This window comes from Durio zibethinus, chromosome 12, assembly GCF_047325235.1.
Source record: "Durio zibethinus cultivar Kanyao isolate XHJ-2024 chromosome 12, ASM4732523v1, whole genome shotgun sequence".
Lineage (NCBI taxonomy): Eukaryota > Viridiplantae > Streptophyta > Magnoliopsida > Malvales > Malvaceae > Durio > Durio zibethinus.
In genome coordinates this window covers 1,253,864-1,271,135 of record NC_143173.1, presented here as the reverse complement: position 1 = coordinate 1,271,135, position 17,272 = coordinate 1,253,864, and the positions used below count along the sequence as shown (strand labels likewise).

General features: G+C 34.3%; 1 protein-coding gene and 2 pseudogenes across 1 annotated transcript; all 3 read right to left on the bottom strand.

Moving 5' to 3' along the window:
- Positions 1–9,554: 9,554 nt before the first annotated feature.
- Positions 9,555–9,988, bottom strand: LOC149515505 (peptidyl-prolyl cis-trans isomerase 1-like; annotated as a pseudogene).
- A 1,033-nt stretch (positions 9,989–11,021) lies between these two features.
- On the bottom strand, positions 11,022–11,769 carry LOC149515504 (ethylene-response factor C3-like; annotated as a pseudogene).
- Positions 11,770–14,136: 2,367 nt separating this feature from the next.
- LOC111296302 (receptor-like protein EIX1) lies at positions 14,137–17,181 on the bottom strand. Its single transcript, XM_089741578.1, has 2 exons — positions 16,461–17,181; positions 14,137–16,343 (listed from the first exon to the last, which is right to left on the bottom strand). The coding sequence occupies exons 1-2, from the start codon at positions 17,179–17,181 to the stop codon at positions 14,137–14,139; spliced, it is 2,928 nt and encodes a 975-aa protein (XP_089597704.1).
- Positions 17,182–17,272: the final 91 nt, after the last annotated feature.

Sequence of the window (17,272 nt, the reverse complement as noted above, 5' to 3'; positions counted from 1 at the left end):
ACCTGAGGGTTTTGAAGTGAAAGGGAAAGAGCACTTAGTTTACAAATTGAAGAAAAGCTTGTATGACTTGAAACAAGCTCTATAACAGTGGTACATGAAGTTTGATTCTTTTATGGTGAGTCTTAACTATAAAATAACAGCAGCAGATTCTTGTGTGTATGTTAAACAATTTCCTAATGGTAACTTCATTATCCTATTATTATATGTTGATGATATATTGATTGTAGGATAAGATGCTAGTATGGTTTGCAGGTTGAAAGAACAATTGTCTAAGTCTTTTGATGTGAAGGATTTAAGTCCAGCAAAACAGATTCTTAGTATGGACATTATCCGAGATAAGAGAGCTGGAAAGCTATGGTTATCACAGGGAAAGTATGTTAAACGAGTGCTTGGTAGATTCAACATGCAACATACTAAATCAGTTAGCAGTTCACTTGCCAATCATTTTCATCTAAGTAAGAAATCTTATCCAGTGTCTAAGGAAGAGCAACTAGCTATGTCTATTATTCTTTATTCTTCTACAGTCGATTTTTTAATGTATCTTATGGTTTGTACAAGGCTTGACATTTCTCATGCAGTTGGTGTAGTGAGTAGATTTTTTTTTAATTCAAAAAAAGTTCACTGGGAAGCAGTGAAATAGATTTTTAGATATTTGAGGGGTACTTCAAAAATGTGTTTGACTTATGGAGTTTCACAACCAGTTCTAGAAGGGTTTACTGATGCTGACATGACAGGCGATCTTAATGGTAGAAAATTTACTTCAGGGTATTTGTTCACTTTTATAGGATGAGCTGTATCTTGGTAATCTAAGTTACAGAAGTGTGTTGCTTTGTCAACTACAGAGACTGAGTATATTGCAGCAACCAAAGCATGTAAAGAAATACTTTGGATGAAACATTTTCTTCTTGAATTGGGATTGAATCAGAAAGAGTATGTGATATTTTGTGATAGCCAAAGTGCTTTAGATTTGAGTAAAAATATCATGTACCATACTAGAACAACGTACATTCATGTTAGATATCATTTGTTACGTTCAGTGATTGAAGAACAATAGATGCTATTGAAAAAAATCTATACTAATAAGAATGTAACAGATATGTTGACTAAGATACTTCTTAGGGAAAAGCTTGAGCTTTGTAGTAACTTGGCCGGAATGAGTTCCTTGGCCAAAGTAAGTTCCAAATGAAACTGCTATGGTGATGAATCTCTTTCTAATGGGGTTGGAGGGGAAGATTGTTAGAAAAGTGGAATCCAACCTCATGTAAGTGGTTTTGGACCAAGTAAAGGCCATGGGCCTTGATATATCATTTTACACAGAGCCCTAGCTACTTAATAAAAAAGAGGTGGGATTGTTTTAAAGGTGTGTCGAAAACCAAGTAAAGAAAGAAGAAAAGCCAAAAAAAGCAGAGAGAAAAAGGAGAAGGGAGAGTTGGTTGAACGAAAGTCGATCTGTGGTCCGATTAAGCTGGAACCTTGTCAGGAGGTTTATGATTTAGAGTTCTACATTCTTACGGTGAAGATCGGGTTTGAAGCTCTCTAGGAACAAATCCATGGTATATTTGTTGAGTCACTTATTTGTTGAGATTTCTCCAATTATTTTTCTAGTTGTTGATTAGCTCTAGTTTTAGCTAGAGAAGAACTTTGTATACCTATTATTTGATATTAAAAATTTTTCTGGTGGTCCGTGGTTTTTTTCCTCTACACTGGAGGGTTTTCCATGTAAATCTTAGTGTGCTTTATTTTTTCTATGTTTTTTATTATTGATTGTTGTCTATTGCTTTTGTATTATTGTGATTATTGCTTCAGGCGCAACATAAACAACCCTACTGCTGCTAATATACAAAATAAAGCCTTCCCTTGCTCCCTCCTCCCTCCTCCCTACAAATATTTTCTATCTCTATTTTCTTCACCATTCTCCCATCACCAATTGCCAAAATCCTTTCTTTTCTTCATTTTTGAACCAAAAGCTATCTCTTTTTTCCTTTCACCCCCTATTCGCACCTTCTAAAACCCTCCCAAAACACATCTAAGCTATTCCAATCCCCAGAAACCCCAACCTGTACAGCAACAACTTTACTAACCTTTTAGGCCACCCCCATCTCCATTGCTTGCCCAATTCCATTCCTTTGACCCATGAATAAGAGTCCTATGTTTTGTTAATTGTGGTCATGAATAATAAAAGTATCATGTGTCGGAAATAAAATTGTGATCCAAGTATAATAAGGTAATCAAATATATCATAAAAGAAAGGCAAAGGGGTGAAAAAAAAAAACCCCATGAACTAAAATTCAACATTTTTTTTTATCAATTAAGCCCTTGTTAGAGAAAAGCTAGTTAATTGTTTTCGTCCAATAAAGAGCTTAATTGAATGAAAACAGATGTATAAAAGTTTAATTGAGTGAAAAAATATATGTAAAGGTTTAATTGATTTGAAATAGAAGATTTAGAGCTTGATTAATTGCAATTAAATATTAGGAACTTAAATGATTGTTAAATTGTTGTCTAAGATTTTTTTTAAACCTTATCCCTAAAAAATTCATAAAAAAAATTACATAAAATTTAGAGAAGTTAAGACTCTTTTTTCTTATTATTCTTTGCTATAGTTTTAAATCAAATTTTGCTATATACGTTTGGCTAAAATTAAGCAAATTGTTGAAAAAGAATATTAATTCAAATACAACACTAGTTTTATATAAAAATGAAGTTATAATACATTATGTACGTGATTTCAAATGTTTAATTTTGCAAAATTTTAATATATCTTTCGTAGTTAACATAATTATTTTTTTTTCACTAACTTTTAATAAATTTTAATCACCGTTCACTAGCATCATTTTCTCAATTCGTGACTAAGTCTTAAGCACGTAAATAATAATGATAAATATATTGAAAAGTAACAAACACGACGCATAAACATGCCAATTGATCTACCCCGTAAGGAAGAAAGCTTGTGACCTATGCTTTCCAACCTTTCATAGTATGCTAACCACCATGATTTGATGAAATACAAAGCAAGCTTGTGACCTCCAATTTCCAACCTGAATTTTCCACAAATAGCATTTTATGATTCATTGAAATTCGATAATTGTAGAAAGAAGAACAAAAGACTTGACAAAGGAGTCAAATCCACCAAGTCTGTGGAGTAAGTCCCACAGCCCGATAATTAACACTTTAGGTCTTAGAAATGAAAAAAAAATTACAAAAAAATTACAAAAAATTTAGAGAAACTAAGACTCTTTTTATATAGTATCACCAAAATTTTTCTTTATATGTCCAACAAGCAATGGAACTAGCCCCTCACATAAGCCATGGGAAAAATTTTCTCTTCAAACTATAAGAAAAGAATCTACTTAATGACGTATTATATTTTGATTAATTGAATTTACAATAGACGTGATAAAAAATATAATAATTTTTTATTATTTTGATGAGTTTTTTTTTTTTTTTAAATTTTATAAACAAATTTACATAATTGAACCATATTAATTTAAGTAATTATGTTTTTATTATTTCGTATTAAATGTTATATAAATTCAGTTTGTATAATTTAAAAACTCCAGGTGATATATATATATATTAAATATAAAAATGTTGGGCTAGTTGAGTTTTGCCTTAATACCACAAAGCAAATGGGTTATTATTAGAATCTTGACGGGCCTAAACAAAATAGTCTTCCTCTTCTCCCTCCTCCGCGCAAATATCTTCTACCTCTATTCTTCCTCACCATGGTTTCATCATACTCTCTTAAACCCATCACCAATTGCCAAAATCCTTTCTTTTCTTCATTTTTGAACAAAAACCCATCTATTTTTTTTCCCTTCACCACCTTCTAAAACCCATCTCAGCTATTCTAATTGTTGCGCCTGAAGCAATAATCACAACAATATAGTAGCAATAGACAACAATCAATAATCAAATACGCAGGAAAAATAAAGCACACCAAAATTTACGTGAAAAACCCTCCAGTGTAGAGGAAAAAAATTACGGGCCACCAGAAAAGTCTTCACTATCAAATAATAGTTATACAAAGTTCTTCTCTAGCTAAAACTAGAGCTAATCAACAACTAGAGAAACAATTGAAGAAATCTCACCAAATAAGTGACTCAATAAATACACACTGGATTTGTTCCTAGAGAGCTTCAAACCCGATCTTCACCGTTCAGAATGTAGAACTCTGAATCATAAACCTACTGACAAGGTTCTAACTCAATCGGACCACGGATCGACTTTCGTTCAACTAACTCTCCCTTCTCTTTTTTCTCTCTCTACTTTTCCTGGTTTTTCTTCTTTCTCTGTTTGGTTTTCGACACACACCTAAAACAACCCCACCTCTTTTTTATTAAGTAGCTAGGGCTCTGTGTAAAATAAAAGATCAAGGCCCATGGCCTTTACTTGGTCCAAAACCACTTACATGGGACTAAACCCCATTTTCCTAACAATCTCCCCCTCCAGCCCTATTAGGAGGAGATTCATCACCATAGCAGTTTCATTTGGAACTTACCTTGGCCAGGGAACTCATTCTAACCAAGTTACTGCAAAGCTCAAGCTTTTTCCTGGAAAGTATCTTAGTCAACATATCTGCTACATTCTTATCAGTATGGACTTTCTTCAATAGCATCTGCTGTTCTTTAATCACTGAACGTAACCAATGATATCTAACATCAATATGCTTTGTTCTAGCATGGTACATGGTATTCTTACTCAAATCTAAAGTACTCTGACTATCACAAAATACCACATACTCTTTCTGATTCAACTCCAATTCAAGAAGAAAACGTTTCATCCAAAGCATTTCTTTACATGCTTCGGTTGCTGCAATATACTCAGCCTCTGTAGTTGACAAAACAACACACTTCTGTAACTTAGATTACCAAGATACAGCTCCTCCTGCAAAAGTGAACAAATACCCTGAAGTAGATTTTCTACCATCAAGATCGCTTGCCATGTTAGCATCAGTAAACCTTTCTAGAACTGGTTGTGAAACTCCATAAGTCAAGCACATTTTTTAGGTATCCCTCAAATATCTAAAAATCCATTTCACTGCTTCCCAGTGAACCTTTCCTGGATTAGAAAGAAATCTGCTCACTACACTAACTACATGAGCAATGTCAAGCCTTGTACAAACCATAAGATACATTAAAGAACCGACTGCAGAAGAATAAGGAATACTAGACATAGCTAGTTGCTCTTTCTTAGACACTGGACAAGATTTTTTACTTAGATGAAAATGGTTGGCAAGTGAACTGCTAACTGATTTAGCATATTGCATGTTGAATCTACCAAGCACTCGTTCAACATACTTTTCCTGTGACAACCACAGCTTTCCAGCTCTCCTATCCCGAATAATATCCATACCAAGAATCTACTTTACTTGACCTAAATCCTTCATATCAAAGGACTTAGACAATTATTCTTTCAACCTGTAAACCATATTAGCATCTTGTCCTACAATCAACATATCATCAACATATAATACTAGGATAATGAAGTTACCATTAGGAAATTGTTTAACATACACACAAGAATTCGCTGCTGTTCTTTTATAGCTATGACTCACTATAAAAGAATCAAACTTCTTGTACCACTGTCGCGGAGCTTGTTTCAAGCCATACAAGTTTTTCTTCAATTTGCAAACTAAGTGCTCTTTCCCTTTCACTTCAAAACCCTCAGGTTGATTCATATAAATGTCCTCCTGTAAATCACCATGCAAAAATGTAGTTTTAACATCAAGTTGCTCAAGTTCAAGATTCAAACTAGCTGCCAATCCCAGTACTACTCGAATAGAACTCATTTTTACAACTGGAGCAAAAATCTCATCAAAATCGATGCCTGGTTTCTGAGAAAAACCTTTTACTACCAATCGAGCTTTGTACCTCACTAGTTTGTCACCATTTTTTTTCAATTTGAACACCCATTTATTTTTTAATGGCCTCTTCCTTGTTGGAAGTTTAACAAAATCATAAGTACCATTCTTTCGTAATGACTCTATCTCTTCTTTCATTACTTTTAACCAGTGCTCTCTATCCGGAGTAGCCTGTACATCTTGAAAGCTTTCTGGCTCCCCTTCACTGGTAACTAAAATAAAATCTGAACTTGGATACCTAGTAGATGGCCTGCGCTCTCTAGTAGATCTCCTGGGTTGAGACTCTACATCACTTGATGCTGAAGGTAGCTCTCCCTGCTCAACACTCTCAAGTAGAGAGGATTGCTCCCCCTACTCAAAACTAATAGCATCTGGCTCATCACTAACTGTAGCTGGCTCATTCATATCCCCAAGTTCTATTTCTTGCTCATTTTCACCATCTGTGATTCTTTCCTATGGAATCCCTGTCGGTGTTGAAACATCACACTCAACAGTAACCTGTGTAGTCTTCTCATTTTTCTCAAAGTCTGCTATGGTTTTTTTTTCATGAAAGACCACATCCCTGCTTCTGACTGTCTTTCTCTTTACTAGATTCCATACCCTGTAGCCAAATTCCTCATCACCATATCCTACAAACACACACTGTGTAGCTTTACTGTCAAGCTTTGATCTCTGCTCTTTCGGCACATGCATGAATGCTTTACACCAAAAAACTTTCAAGTGAGAGTATGAAGTATCTTTCCCTGTCCACACTCTTTCTGGAATGTCAAAGCCCAAAGGAACTGATGGTGACCTATTAAGTAAATAACAAGCTGTGTTGACTGCTTCACCCCAGAATGGCTTTGGTAATTTTGCCATCCTCAACATACATCTGACTTTTTCCACAATGGTGCGATTCATTCTTTCGGCTATACCATTATGCTGCGGTGTTGCAGGTTCTGTCCTCTCATGCCTGATCCCATGCTTTGAGCAATACTCTTCAAAGCCTTTAGATATGTATTCCCCACCATTATCAGTTCGAATACACTTCAAGGGTAACCCTGTCATCCTTTCAACCATGACATAAAATTTTTGAAAATATCGCAGTACCTGACTTTTGTATTTCAACATATACACCCAAGTCTTACGTGAAGCATCATCAATAAAAGTAACAAAATATCTGCTACCACCTAATGACTCAACCTCAATGGGACCACATACGTCAGAATAAATTAATTCCAATCTATTTTCTTTTCTCTGAGAACTTTTACGAAAAGAAACTCTATGATGCTTACCAAACAAACAATAATCACATGAATCGAGAGACATACCTTTGGTCAAGGGAATGAGAGAGTGCCTTGCCAAAACCTGTAACCCTTTTTCACTCATGTGTGCCAGCCTCCTATGCCACAAATTTACTGAAGCATCATTTTCAACGGTATTTACCTGGTTACCGTTCAATTGCATCCATGTCTTATACATTGTGCAACATAGTTTTTCCTTTACAACTACCATAGATCCTTTGAGAAGCTTTCATTGTCCATTCTTTTATCGGCTTTCATATCCCTCTTTATCAAGGACATTAATAGCAAGCAAGTTCATTCTCATATTTGGAATGTGTCTGACATCCCTCAAAGTCAACATGCAGCCTGTACTAGTTTGTACAATAATATCACCAATCCCAACAATCTGTGACACACTCTTGTTTCCCATCTTGGTACAACCAAAGTCTCCTGCTTTGTAAGTTGTAAACAAATCTCTCTTAAGAACACAATGATATGCCGCTCCTGTGTCAACTATCCACTCAATGCCGGGATCACTAACATGATTGCAATCATCATGTGTACAAATCAAAGTAACTGAATCACTATCTGAATTCACTGTTGCAACATTGCTATCATCTAAACTCTTGCTTTTCTCATCTTTTCGCTCTTGCTTCAAGATTTTATAGTTTCGTTTTATATGACCCGCCTTACTACAATGGAAACACTTCACTTTACCTCTAGACTTGGATCTATGTTTAGACTTACCACGACCTTTTGAGTCCTGACCTCTGTCGATGTTTCTACCCCTATTCTCTGTGACTAGAGCTTGATTCCCAGGGTCTACATCTTTTCGCCTTTCTTTTTCATTAAGCATACTGTCCTTTACCATCTCCAATGTCACCTTATAATCAGGAGCTGAATTAAGAACAGTCACAACTAGAGTATTCCAGCTGTGTGGCAATGAACCCAAAAGAAATAACGCCTTCATTTCATCATCCATCTTAAGCTCCATAGTAGTCATCCGATTAAATATATCTTGAAAATCACTCAAGTGCTCTGTAACAGATCGTCCATCCCTGTACTGTAAAGTTACAATTTTTTTAACAAGCATAACTTTATTCATACATGTTTTTCTCTCATACAATGTTGCCAATTTTTCTCAAACAATGTGAGCATCTGACTCCTGCGCTACATGATGGAACACGCTGATATCAACTCATTTTCTGATTGTAGCCAGCGTCTTTCTACCTAGCTTCTTCCAGCTTTCATCTTTCATATCTGCTGGTTTAGCCGAATCACCCAATACTGGCTCATACAAATCTTTGCAGTATAGATGATCCTCCATCATAGGCTTTCAAATTGAATAATTCGATGCTGTCAATTTTATCATAGAACTTGTATCACCCTCCATGATCTCAAATAGAATTTACTTCTATCCTGGGTTGCTTCTGTATCGATGTCTCAAAATAACCCTCGCTCTGATACCACTTGTTGCACCTGAAGCAATAATCACAACAATACAGAAGCAATAGACAACAATCAATAATCAAATACGCAGGAAAAATAAAGCACACCAAGATTTACATGGAAAACCCTCTAGTGTAGAGGGAAAAATCACGGGCCACCAGAAAAGTCTTCACTATCAAATAATAGTTATACAAAGTTCTTCTCTAGCTAAAACTAGAGCTAATCAACAACTAGAGAAACAATTGGAGAAATCTCACCAAATAAGTGACTCAACAAATACACCATGGATTTGTTCCTAGAGAGCTTCAAACCCGATCTTCACCGTTCAGAATGTAGAACTCTGAATCATAAACCTCCTGACAAGGTTTTAACTTAATCGGATCACGGATCGACTTCCGTTCAACCAACTCTCCCTTCTCCTTTTTCTCTCTCTGCTTTTCTTGGCTTTTCTTCTTTCTCTACTTGGTTTTCGACACACACCTAAAACAACCCCACCTCTTTTTTATTAAGTAACTAGGGCTCTGTGTAAAATAAAAGATCAAGGCCCATGGCCTTTACTTGGTCCAAAACCACTTACATGGGACTGGACCCCATTTTCCTAACACTAATCCACAGCAACCCCCCAAACCTCTACAGCAACAACTTTACTAACCTTTTAGGCCACCCCCATCTCCATTGCCTACCCAATTCAATTCGCTTAACCCATGAATAAGAGTCCTTGTCTATGTTCTGTTAATTGTGATCTAGTATAATTCAAGTATCATGTGTTGGAAATAAAATTGTGATCCAAGTACAATATAAATGAAATTGATCAGTTCCTCTCCTAACCAAAAATGTATAATCTGATAAAACATGACACTGAAACAAATTTTCCTTCAGGAATGCCTCAAATTTCTATTGGAACGTACATTATCAGTGACTAACAAAGTGGATAGAGTCCAAATTGCCATGTAGAAACATAAAAAAGATACAGTACTTCATCATTCCCAGCTTCTCCAATTATCTTTTGGCTGGCCACAGTCTTCGATCACAACTGGTTGCAAAGTTCTCCCACTGTCTGAGCCAGCTTTTTCCATCTCCTTGACAACGCTTATCCATCCACTACTTTACCAAACACAACATGCTTTCCATCAGGCCATGGAGTCTTCTCAGTGCAAGTAAAGAATTGGGAACCATAGGTGTTTGGTCCAGCATTGGCCATTGACAAACAACCAGGTCCGGTATGTTTGAGCATGAAATTCTCATCTGCAAATTTCGTGCCATAGATTGAGTCACCACCAGTGCCATTTCCCCTTGTGAAATCTCCACCTTGACACATGAAGCTCGGTATGATTCGGTGAAATGCTGAGCCTTTATGGTGCAAGGGCTTCCCAGACATTCCGAAACCCTCCTCCCCAGTGCAGAGTGTTTGCAATTATATTGTGGGCTAACACGGTCAGTTAATCCGGATTTAGGTCAATTAATTTCAAATTACAAATAATTATAGTGGTATTATGTTGTAATATATTCGAACATGTAGTACGATTTTAATTACATATGATCCTAGTCTAATTTTGTATTTGAATCTATAACATGATGGGTCAATTTTGACTAATATATAAATATATATACGAAGTCGGTCCATCAGATTTTATACTTTTAATTTGAGAGGTAAATAGCAGTTCTCTCCTTTTGTACTATGCAAGCCGTTGATTGAGCACAATAGGCGGCATCGAAAAGCTAATGATGGTAACAACACATCCATGGGCTTGGATTTAAGGGGATTGAGTTCACTTCCACATTAAAAACAGTTTTAGTTATAAATTACGATAGTGATTCGGTAAGCCTGCAGCCAAATTGGTTATAGTTCAATTAGAGCTTCATCTAGTTCAAAATTGGGTCCAAATTGCCGTTGCAATTGCACATATTGCTCAAGGAAAAAGTAGTTAATATTCTTCTTTCCCGAAAAGAAAATAAAAAACCTTGATTGAAAAGAAAACAGAATGGCTGTACTGATAAGGATGTGGTTGAAATATGGACAGAAATCTTATAAATTCGAAAAAATATTTTCTTTTATACCCAAAAATAAAAAGAAACGAGAATACAAATTGGCACAATGACCTTTATTTTCAAGTGTTCTTTTAAGCAACAAAGAAAATAAAACTACTACTAATATATGATTAATATAGATGACAACTCTATGAATTCAAAATAACTAGAAATTGTTATCATATATATATATGTATATATAGAAGAATGAAAATTTGTAGAAATGTTCAACTAGTATGTAATATTATTGTTGGCTAAAATTATGCATAGCACTAAACTTTGATTGTACATCATCTCAAAGATTTACAAATTCACAGACGATGTCCAACAAAAAATTTGGTCCTCCTCCACTATCTCAATTGAAAAGGGAGAAGAAACAAAAAAGAAAAGAAAAAATGTTGGTGTTTGAACTCAATTATTCACCAATAAGGAGTTGCACTCTCAGATATACTTAGAAGCTTCTCCAAATAATCAGCTCCTAAATCCTCAAACACCAGGATATTTTCCCTCCCCATTTCCTCCTTTCTTGATCTTCGTGTTCCCTGATCTTTTGCTCTTCATGGAGTACCTTTTCTCAATTGTCAAAGTAGGTGAACAACTTTCTTCAAGTCCATAGTTCATTTCTTGAAGTGAATCATAAACTGTATCCATTGGAAAACTGAGTATCACCATCGGACCTCGCATTGCGAGTGTAGCTTGATCATACACTAGCTGTAGCCTCAGCTATATCCAACGTTCCAGGCCAAAGCCTAACACCATTCTTTATGGAATCCCTTATCTCAGCTGCCTATTTTCCCCATGGCCTCTTCCTAACTCCTCTATTCTAAACCTCCTTTCCTGTCTCATCTTCATTTGCATTCAAGTTCACTTAATAATCCTTTCTAAAACTATTAACGGATGTGGTATCGAAAGTGTTTTCCTATGCTTGATTTAGGACTCCCAAAGGAAGATTACACGGGAGTCATTTCCATTGAAAGGGTTTGGTTATGGAGATAATTGAATGATTCTAGTGAGAAATTTTTTGAGAAATATAGGAAGAAGAGGATTCAAGAGACAATTGGAGATTTGGGTATTGAAAAAATGAAGAGTCCATGTATGAAAATCAGGTCATTCTTATTATGGAAACGATTCTTCTTAGATCTTATAATTAATTCTCTTTGATTTTGCCTTTTGGTTTTGGTCATAGGAAATGAAATTTGAAGCTCAGTGTTATATATACAGTAATTACAAGCAAGGGAGGGAAAGGCTATATTATTCAAATATTTATTTTTAAAAAGTTTAAAAAAAAGAAAGAAAGAAAGAACAAATTAAAGAAACGATGGAAAGAGAGTAAAATTATATGAACAAGTTATTAGCGTCGAACATCATTATTTAGTCGTTAATAGTAGAATCAACAGCTGAGTCAAAAGGAATACTTGTCGGGGCATTGTGGCCAGATCAAGTTAAAATTCTCTTACATCACCCATGATGTTTCACTTTTATGTCCTGCCTATACCTTATATTTTTAGCTAATTAAAATTGTAAATCACTATGCTTAGAATGATCGATTACAATGTTAATTACCTTATATTGATCAACAAGATTTGATTAATATAGTCAGGTTATAGTTAAATTTGTCGTAATTTTATTTTTTATACAAAATAAATTATAATTTGAGAATTAAAAAAGAATTATAAGTGCATAAATTTAGATTTTAATCCGATTAGAAGTTCTTTTTAAAATATTTGTATAAATCACTTAGATTAGACTTTGAATTTATAAAAAAATTACTTTATATATATATATGCTTTTCATTTAAATTATATAATATAATCATATTATTGACAATGGTTAATTTTAATTTTTCATGTACCACTAATAAGTAAATGCTGTTGAAATAAAAATTTACCTATCTAATAATAACATATAATATAAAATAAATAATCAACATTTTTTAAAATATTATTTTATGGTGTGATTTTAACAAAATAAAAAAGATATATTTTTACATTGAATAGTTATTTCATATAATCCTTCTTTTATTAATTATGTCAAAATTTGTTATAAATAAGTTTCTTAAACTAGCATAATTGATGTTATAATAACTTTTTGAATTGATAATAAGATGAAAAAGTCAGTGGTCACTTTCTAGGTGCCATTATAGGTTGGTTTTACCTCTTCACACAAGTGCTACTTTTTTTTCATTTTTTTTTCTTCAAATTCACACCCTACATAAGCATAACCTTCCAGCCTTAATTGGATGATTTGCCACTCTTTAATTAGTCTCTAATATTTTATTGGCCAAAAATTTTATTGTTCATATATACATTGGTCATTATTTTATATATTTTTATCCATTACTAGAATTTGATCCCATTATTTATAATTATTTTTAATAAAAATAAAATAAAATTTTAACTTATGTAAATCTATCAAAATTAAAAAATATTTAATTAAAACGTCACTAAATTAGCGGCATGTCAAAGATACAAATGCGATTAATATAATGACATTTTTCAAATATAAAATTTTTCAGATACAAACACTATTAATATAGCGACGTTTTATAAAAAACATCCTTATTTTTCATGACGTGTGCATAGGCGACATTCTTACTAGCATTTTTCGCAAACGTTGTAAATTTTTTAGTGACGTTTATAAACGTCGCTAAACGTAAAAAAAAATTATACTAAAAATCAAAATCCTTGTAGTGTACAAATTAAATCTTATAAATATATCAAAAATAAAAAATATTTAATTTATTATGGTCACGTTTTTTGCTGTTGGCTTTTTTTGCTATGATGTGTACTTTTATTTTTTATTTTCAAATTTATAAATTATTTGATCAAATCTAAGATTTTTTTAATATATTTTAAATCATAAACATTTTTCAAAACTTTTAGAAAAAGAGAAAGAAAAATGCGACTAAATTTTTTTATGATGATTTAGATTTAAAAGAAAAATACGACCAAAATTTTTTATGATGATTTAGATTTGCGTTTAATTTTTTAATTTTTTTGCCTTTTATATTTTTATATTTATTATTATTTTCAAATTTTTGATAAATAGAATTAAAAAAAATACATAAAATAGGGTAAAAAGACTATTAGGCTTGATTCATTAATGGGTTTGTAGGGTGGAGTGAATTGACAAAAACGGGCTGGTTAAATCCGGCCCATTTCCAAATACTTTTTTTTTTCCCGTAAACTCTACAATTTTTATATAGTTACAATAAAAGCTTTCAATTCCTTTGGATTTATAAAAATTTGTAGTTTTTGAAATTTTACTTCTGAATAAAAAACCAAAATCATAAATAAGACTAGAATAATAAATATTTCAAATTAAATGATTTATAAAAAATTTTATCTTCAACTCATATTGAATTAAATTCAAACATACATATGAGTCAAATTCATTAGCATAATTTTATTTTATTTCAATAAATTACAACATGTAATACCACTTCTGAATTCGAATACATGGATTAAGTAAAGAATATGCAAATCAAGTTATTACATTACCAAACACACCGAAATGAACTGCCAATACAAATAATTACATACCAATAGTAGCCCAAAACACGTATAGCTTATCACCAATTTGCTCCAGTTTTTGATAATAAGCTAACCTCCAAGACCTGATGAAAAACAGAGGAGCCACAACTCCCCAAAACCCCATCACAAATCCAAGCACTATGCTCACATAAAGCCAATTCACCTTAGATCTTTTCTTTCCTCCACTGCTACCTCCATTTGTAAAATCAGGTGTTCCGCCATTTCCGCTGCAATTTTTAGTGACTGGAGGTCCGCAAAGATGATTGCCAATGTAAGAAGACCTGTCAAAGCTTTGGAGCTGGGTGCCTGATGGGATTTGTCCTGTCAAGTTGTTGTAGGACAAGTTGAAGTGATTCAAGAAATTCAAATTGGAGAAACTTGGAGGGATTTCACCATGGAGTCGGTTCATGGACAAGTCAAGAGATTCCAACACCTCTATATTGCCAATGTTCTCTGGTATCTTTCCTGTTAGGAGATTCCCTGACACATTTAATGACCGCAGCCACTTGAGATTACCAAGTTCTTTGGGGATCTCTCCTGTGAGATTGTTAACTGAAAGGTCAATGCCAGTAACAAGTCCTAGTATGGTACTGTATTCATCCTCTCTTCCTTTCATCACCAATATTGCACCTAAATTAAACCAGTTAACACCGTTCAATGAAAATATGGGGTAACGCCAGTGTTGGCCGAAGGGTTTTGTGGCCATGGCACTTAGGTTGCTAAAACATTTTGGAATAGCTCCTGAAATGTTGTTATAACCAAGATCCAAGACATGAAGAGAATTAAGAGCACAAATCTGATCAGGAATACAGTCTTGAAAGTTATTTGAACGGAGGTTTAGAACCACAAGGTTTGAGAGCTTCTCTCCAATCCATGCTGGAATACTACCCGTCAATTGATTTTCACTAAGATCAAGAACAAGCATATTAACTAGGTGCTGCAATATGGATGGTACTTCTCCAAACAGGTTATTGTTACGAAGGCTTAATGACTTAATAAGACGCACAGATCCCAAGGATCTAGGAATTTTCCCAGTTAGATTGTTGTTTCCTAAATTTAGGACTTCCAACATTGGCATATTTTCCCAACAATCTGGAATTTCACCTGACAGAAGATTTGATTCAACGTGAAGAATGTTCAAAACTTTCAGTTCGTTTGAGGGATTACAAAGAAAATTAGAAAGTGATCCTGAAAAAAAGTTCTTGGACAAAAATAAATCCCCCAAATATGAGAATATTGCCCGTGGCAATGGACCTGTGAATAGGTTGGAACTAAAGTCAACCGTCGAACTAATCGGTAAATATGAAAACTCCCCGATTAGTTGGCTATGGGAAAGGTTTAGATATTCAAAAATTGACGAAAGGTTCCAAAACCAAGTGGGAATGACACCTGAAATTCCAGCATGGGAGATATCTAAATTATACATTTTCCCTTGGAATTGTAGCCACTGAGGAAATTGCCGACCAAGACGCCAGTTACCTAATCCAATACTTTCACAGTGAAAAGGGGGAATCCAACTTGAATTTGGTTTAAACGTTAACATGTTGTTAGATGCCAAAAGAAATCTCAATCTTGTGAGATTAAAAAAGTGCATTTCTGATATATTTCCTTCCAACATATTATTGCTAACGTCTAAATCTTCCAAATTCCCAAGTTGTCCTAAACTTTGAGGAAGAGTTGCATTCAATCGATTGTATGAAACATCAAGAACTTTCAATGATGACAACTTCCCTATTGAGATTGGAATGGAACCAGAAATGGAGTTTCGGTAAAGGGAAAGGTATGCCAAATTTTTAAATTGGCCAAGTTGATCAGGTAAATGGCCAGAAAGTTTGTTAGATGCAATATTTAATGACTCTAATCGATCCAAACTACATCTAGACAAACTCACTATGATTTCTGATACCTCATGATCAATTCCATTGTTTGACAAATCCATCCCCCTCAGATTGCAAAGACTCTCCAAACATTTGGGTTCTATAATTTCAAGCTGGTTATTTGAAACATCAAGATGAGTAAGAGAGCTTAAGTTTCCAATGGCACTTGAAAAATTACCTTGCAGACTGACATTTTTAAGACCAAGGAATTGAAGATGGTTTAAATTAGATAACCAGCTGAGTGTCGATGATGAAGAGAATGAATTCAAACTAAGATCAAGAAATTTGAGAGAAGACATGTTTTGAAAACCATTGGGAATCACACCTTCAACTCCAGCAGAGTTAAGATCAATGGACACCAGACTACGAAGACTGAATATCCATGTAGGCACCAAAGACAGCTTGTTTGCAGAAAGATCAAGAACAGCAAGAGATGTGTAATTAACACTGATTGGAGATGGATCATTATATAGATAACATCCTGACAAGTGTAACTCTACCAAAGAAGGAAGTTTGTTTGTTACCTGCAGCCAATCAGTTGCTTTACCAAGATCTGCATGACTCAAATCAAGATACTGCAGAGACGAAAGACCAGAAACCCATTGAAGAGTTTTAGCTTCAAATAGAGAATTGTATCCAAGATTAAGATAATGCAATTTTGAGAGATTTCCAAGCTTATGGGGAATTGCTCCTTGGAAATTTGCCTGATAGAGGTTCAGATATGTCAAACTCTTCATCGAACCAATGAATTCGGGAATTGCCAGGCCAGTAAAGTCATTATTGCTTAAGTCTAGGATACTAAGATGTTTCAACTCGATCAAAGAGGGATTTATTTTGCCTCCTACCTTTGATCGAAAGTCAACATAAGCATGCATTGCAAGAACAACTTTCACATCCTCATCAGGACTATTTGAATGAAGCCCCAAGTGCAGCTCTTTGACATGGCCAGTCAGGTTATTGCAGAAAACACCAAGCCATTCACAGCAATCCTCACCTTCAACCCAAGAAGATAGCCTGTTTGATTGATCAATGAGGTCTTGCTTGAACTTCAAAAGGGCTTGCCTCTCACTTTCAATGCAAAGCACATCGGAATTCCCATCACAAAAGCTAATAACAGTGGCTGCGATGACAAAAAGAAATACAAATAAGGAAATTGTAACCGCTTTCATGGTTGCATACTGATCATTGCTACCAACACATAATATATAAAGTTAAAGAAAAATGTTTTCCACCACATCAAGCGCTAGGAAATTTGTTCGA

What these genes read in the sequence shown, in the direction of transcription:
- LOC111296302 (XM_089741578.1), bottom strand. Translation starts at nt 17,181, where the DNA reads ATGAAAGCGGTTACAATTTCCTTATTTGTATTTCTTTTTGTCATCGCA. An exon ending in TAATGATCCATCTCCAATCA is followed by an intron (nt 16,344 to 16,460) that starts GTGTTAATTACA and finishes ACTCTGCTGGAG; the next exon opens with TTGAAGGTGTGATTCCCAAT.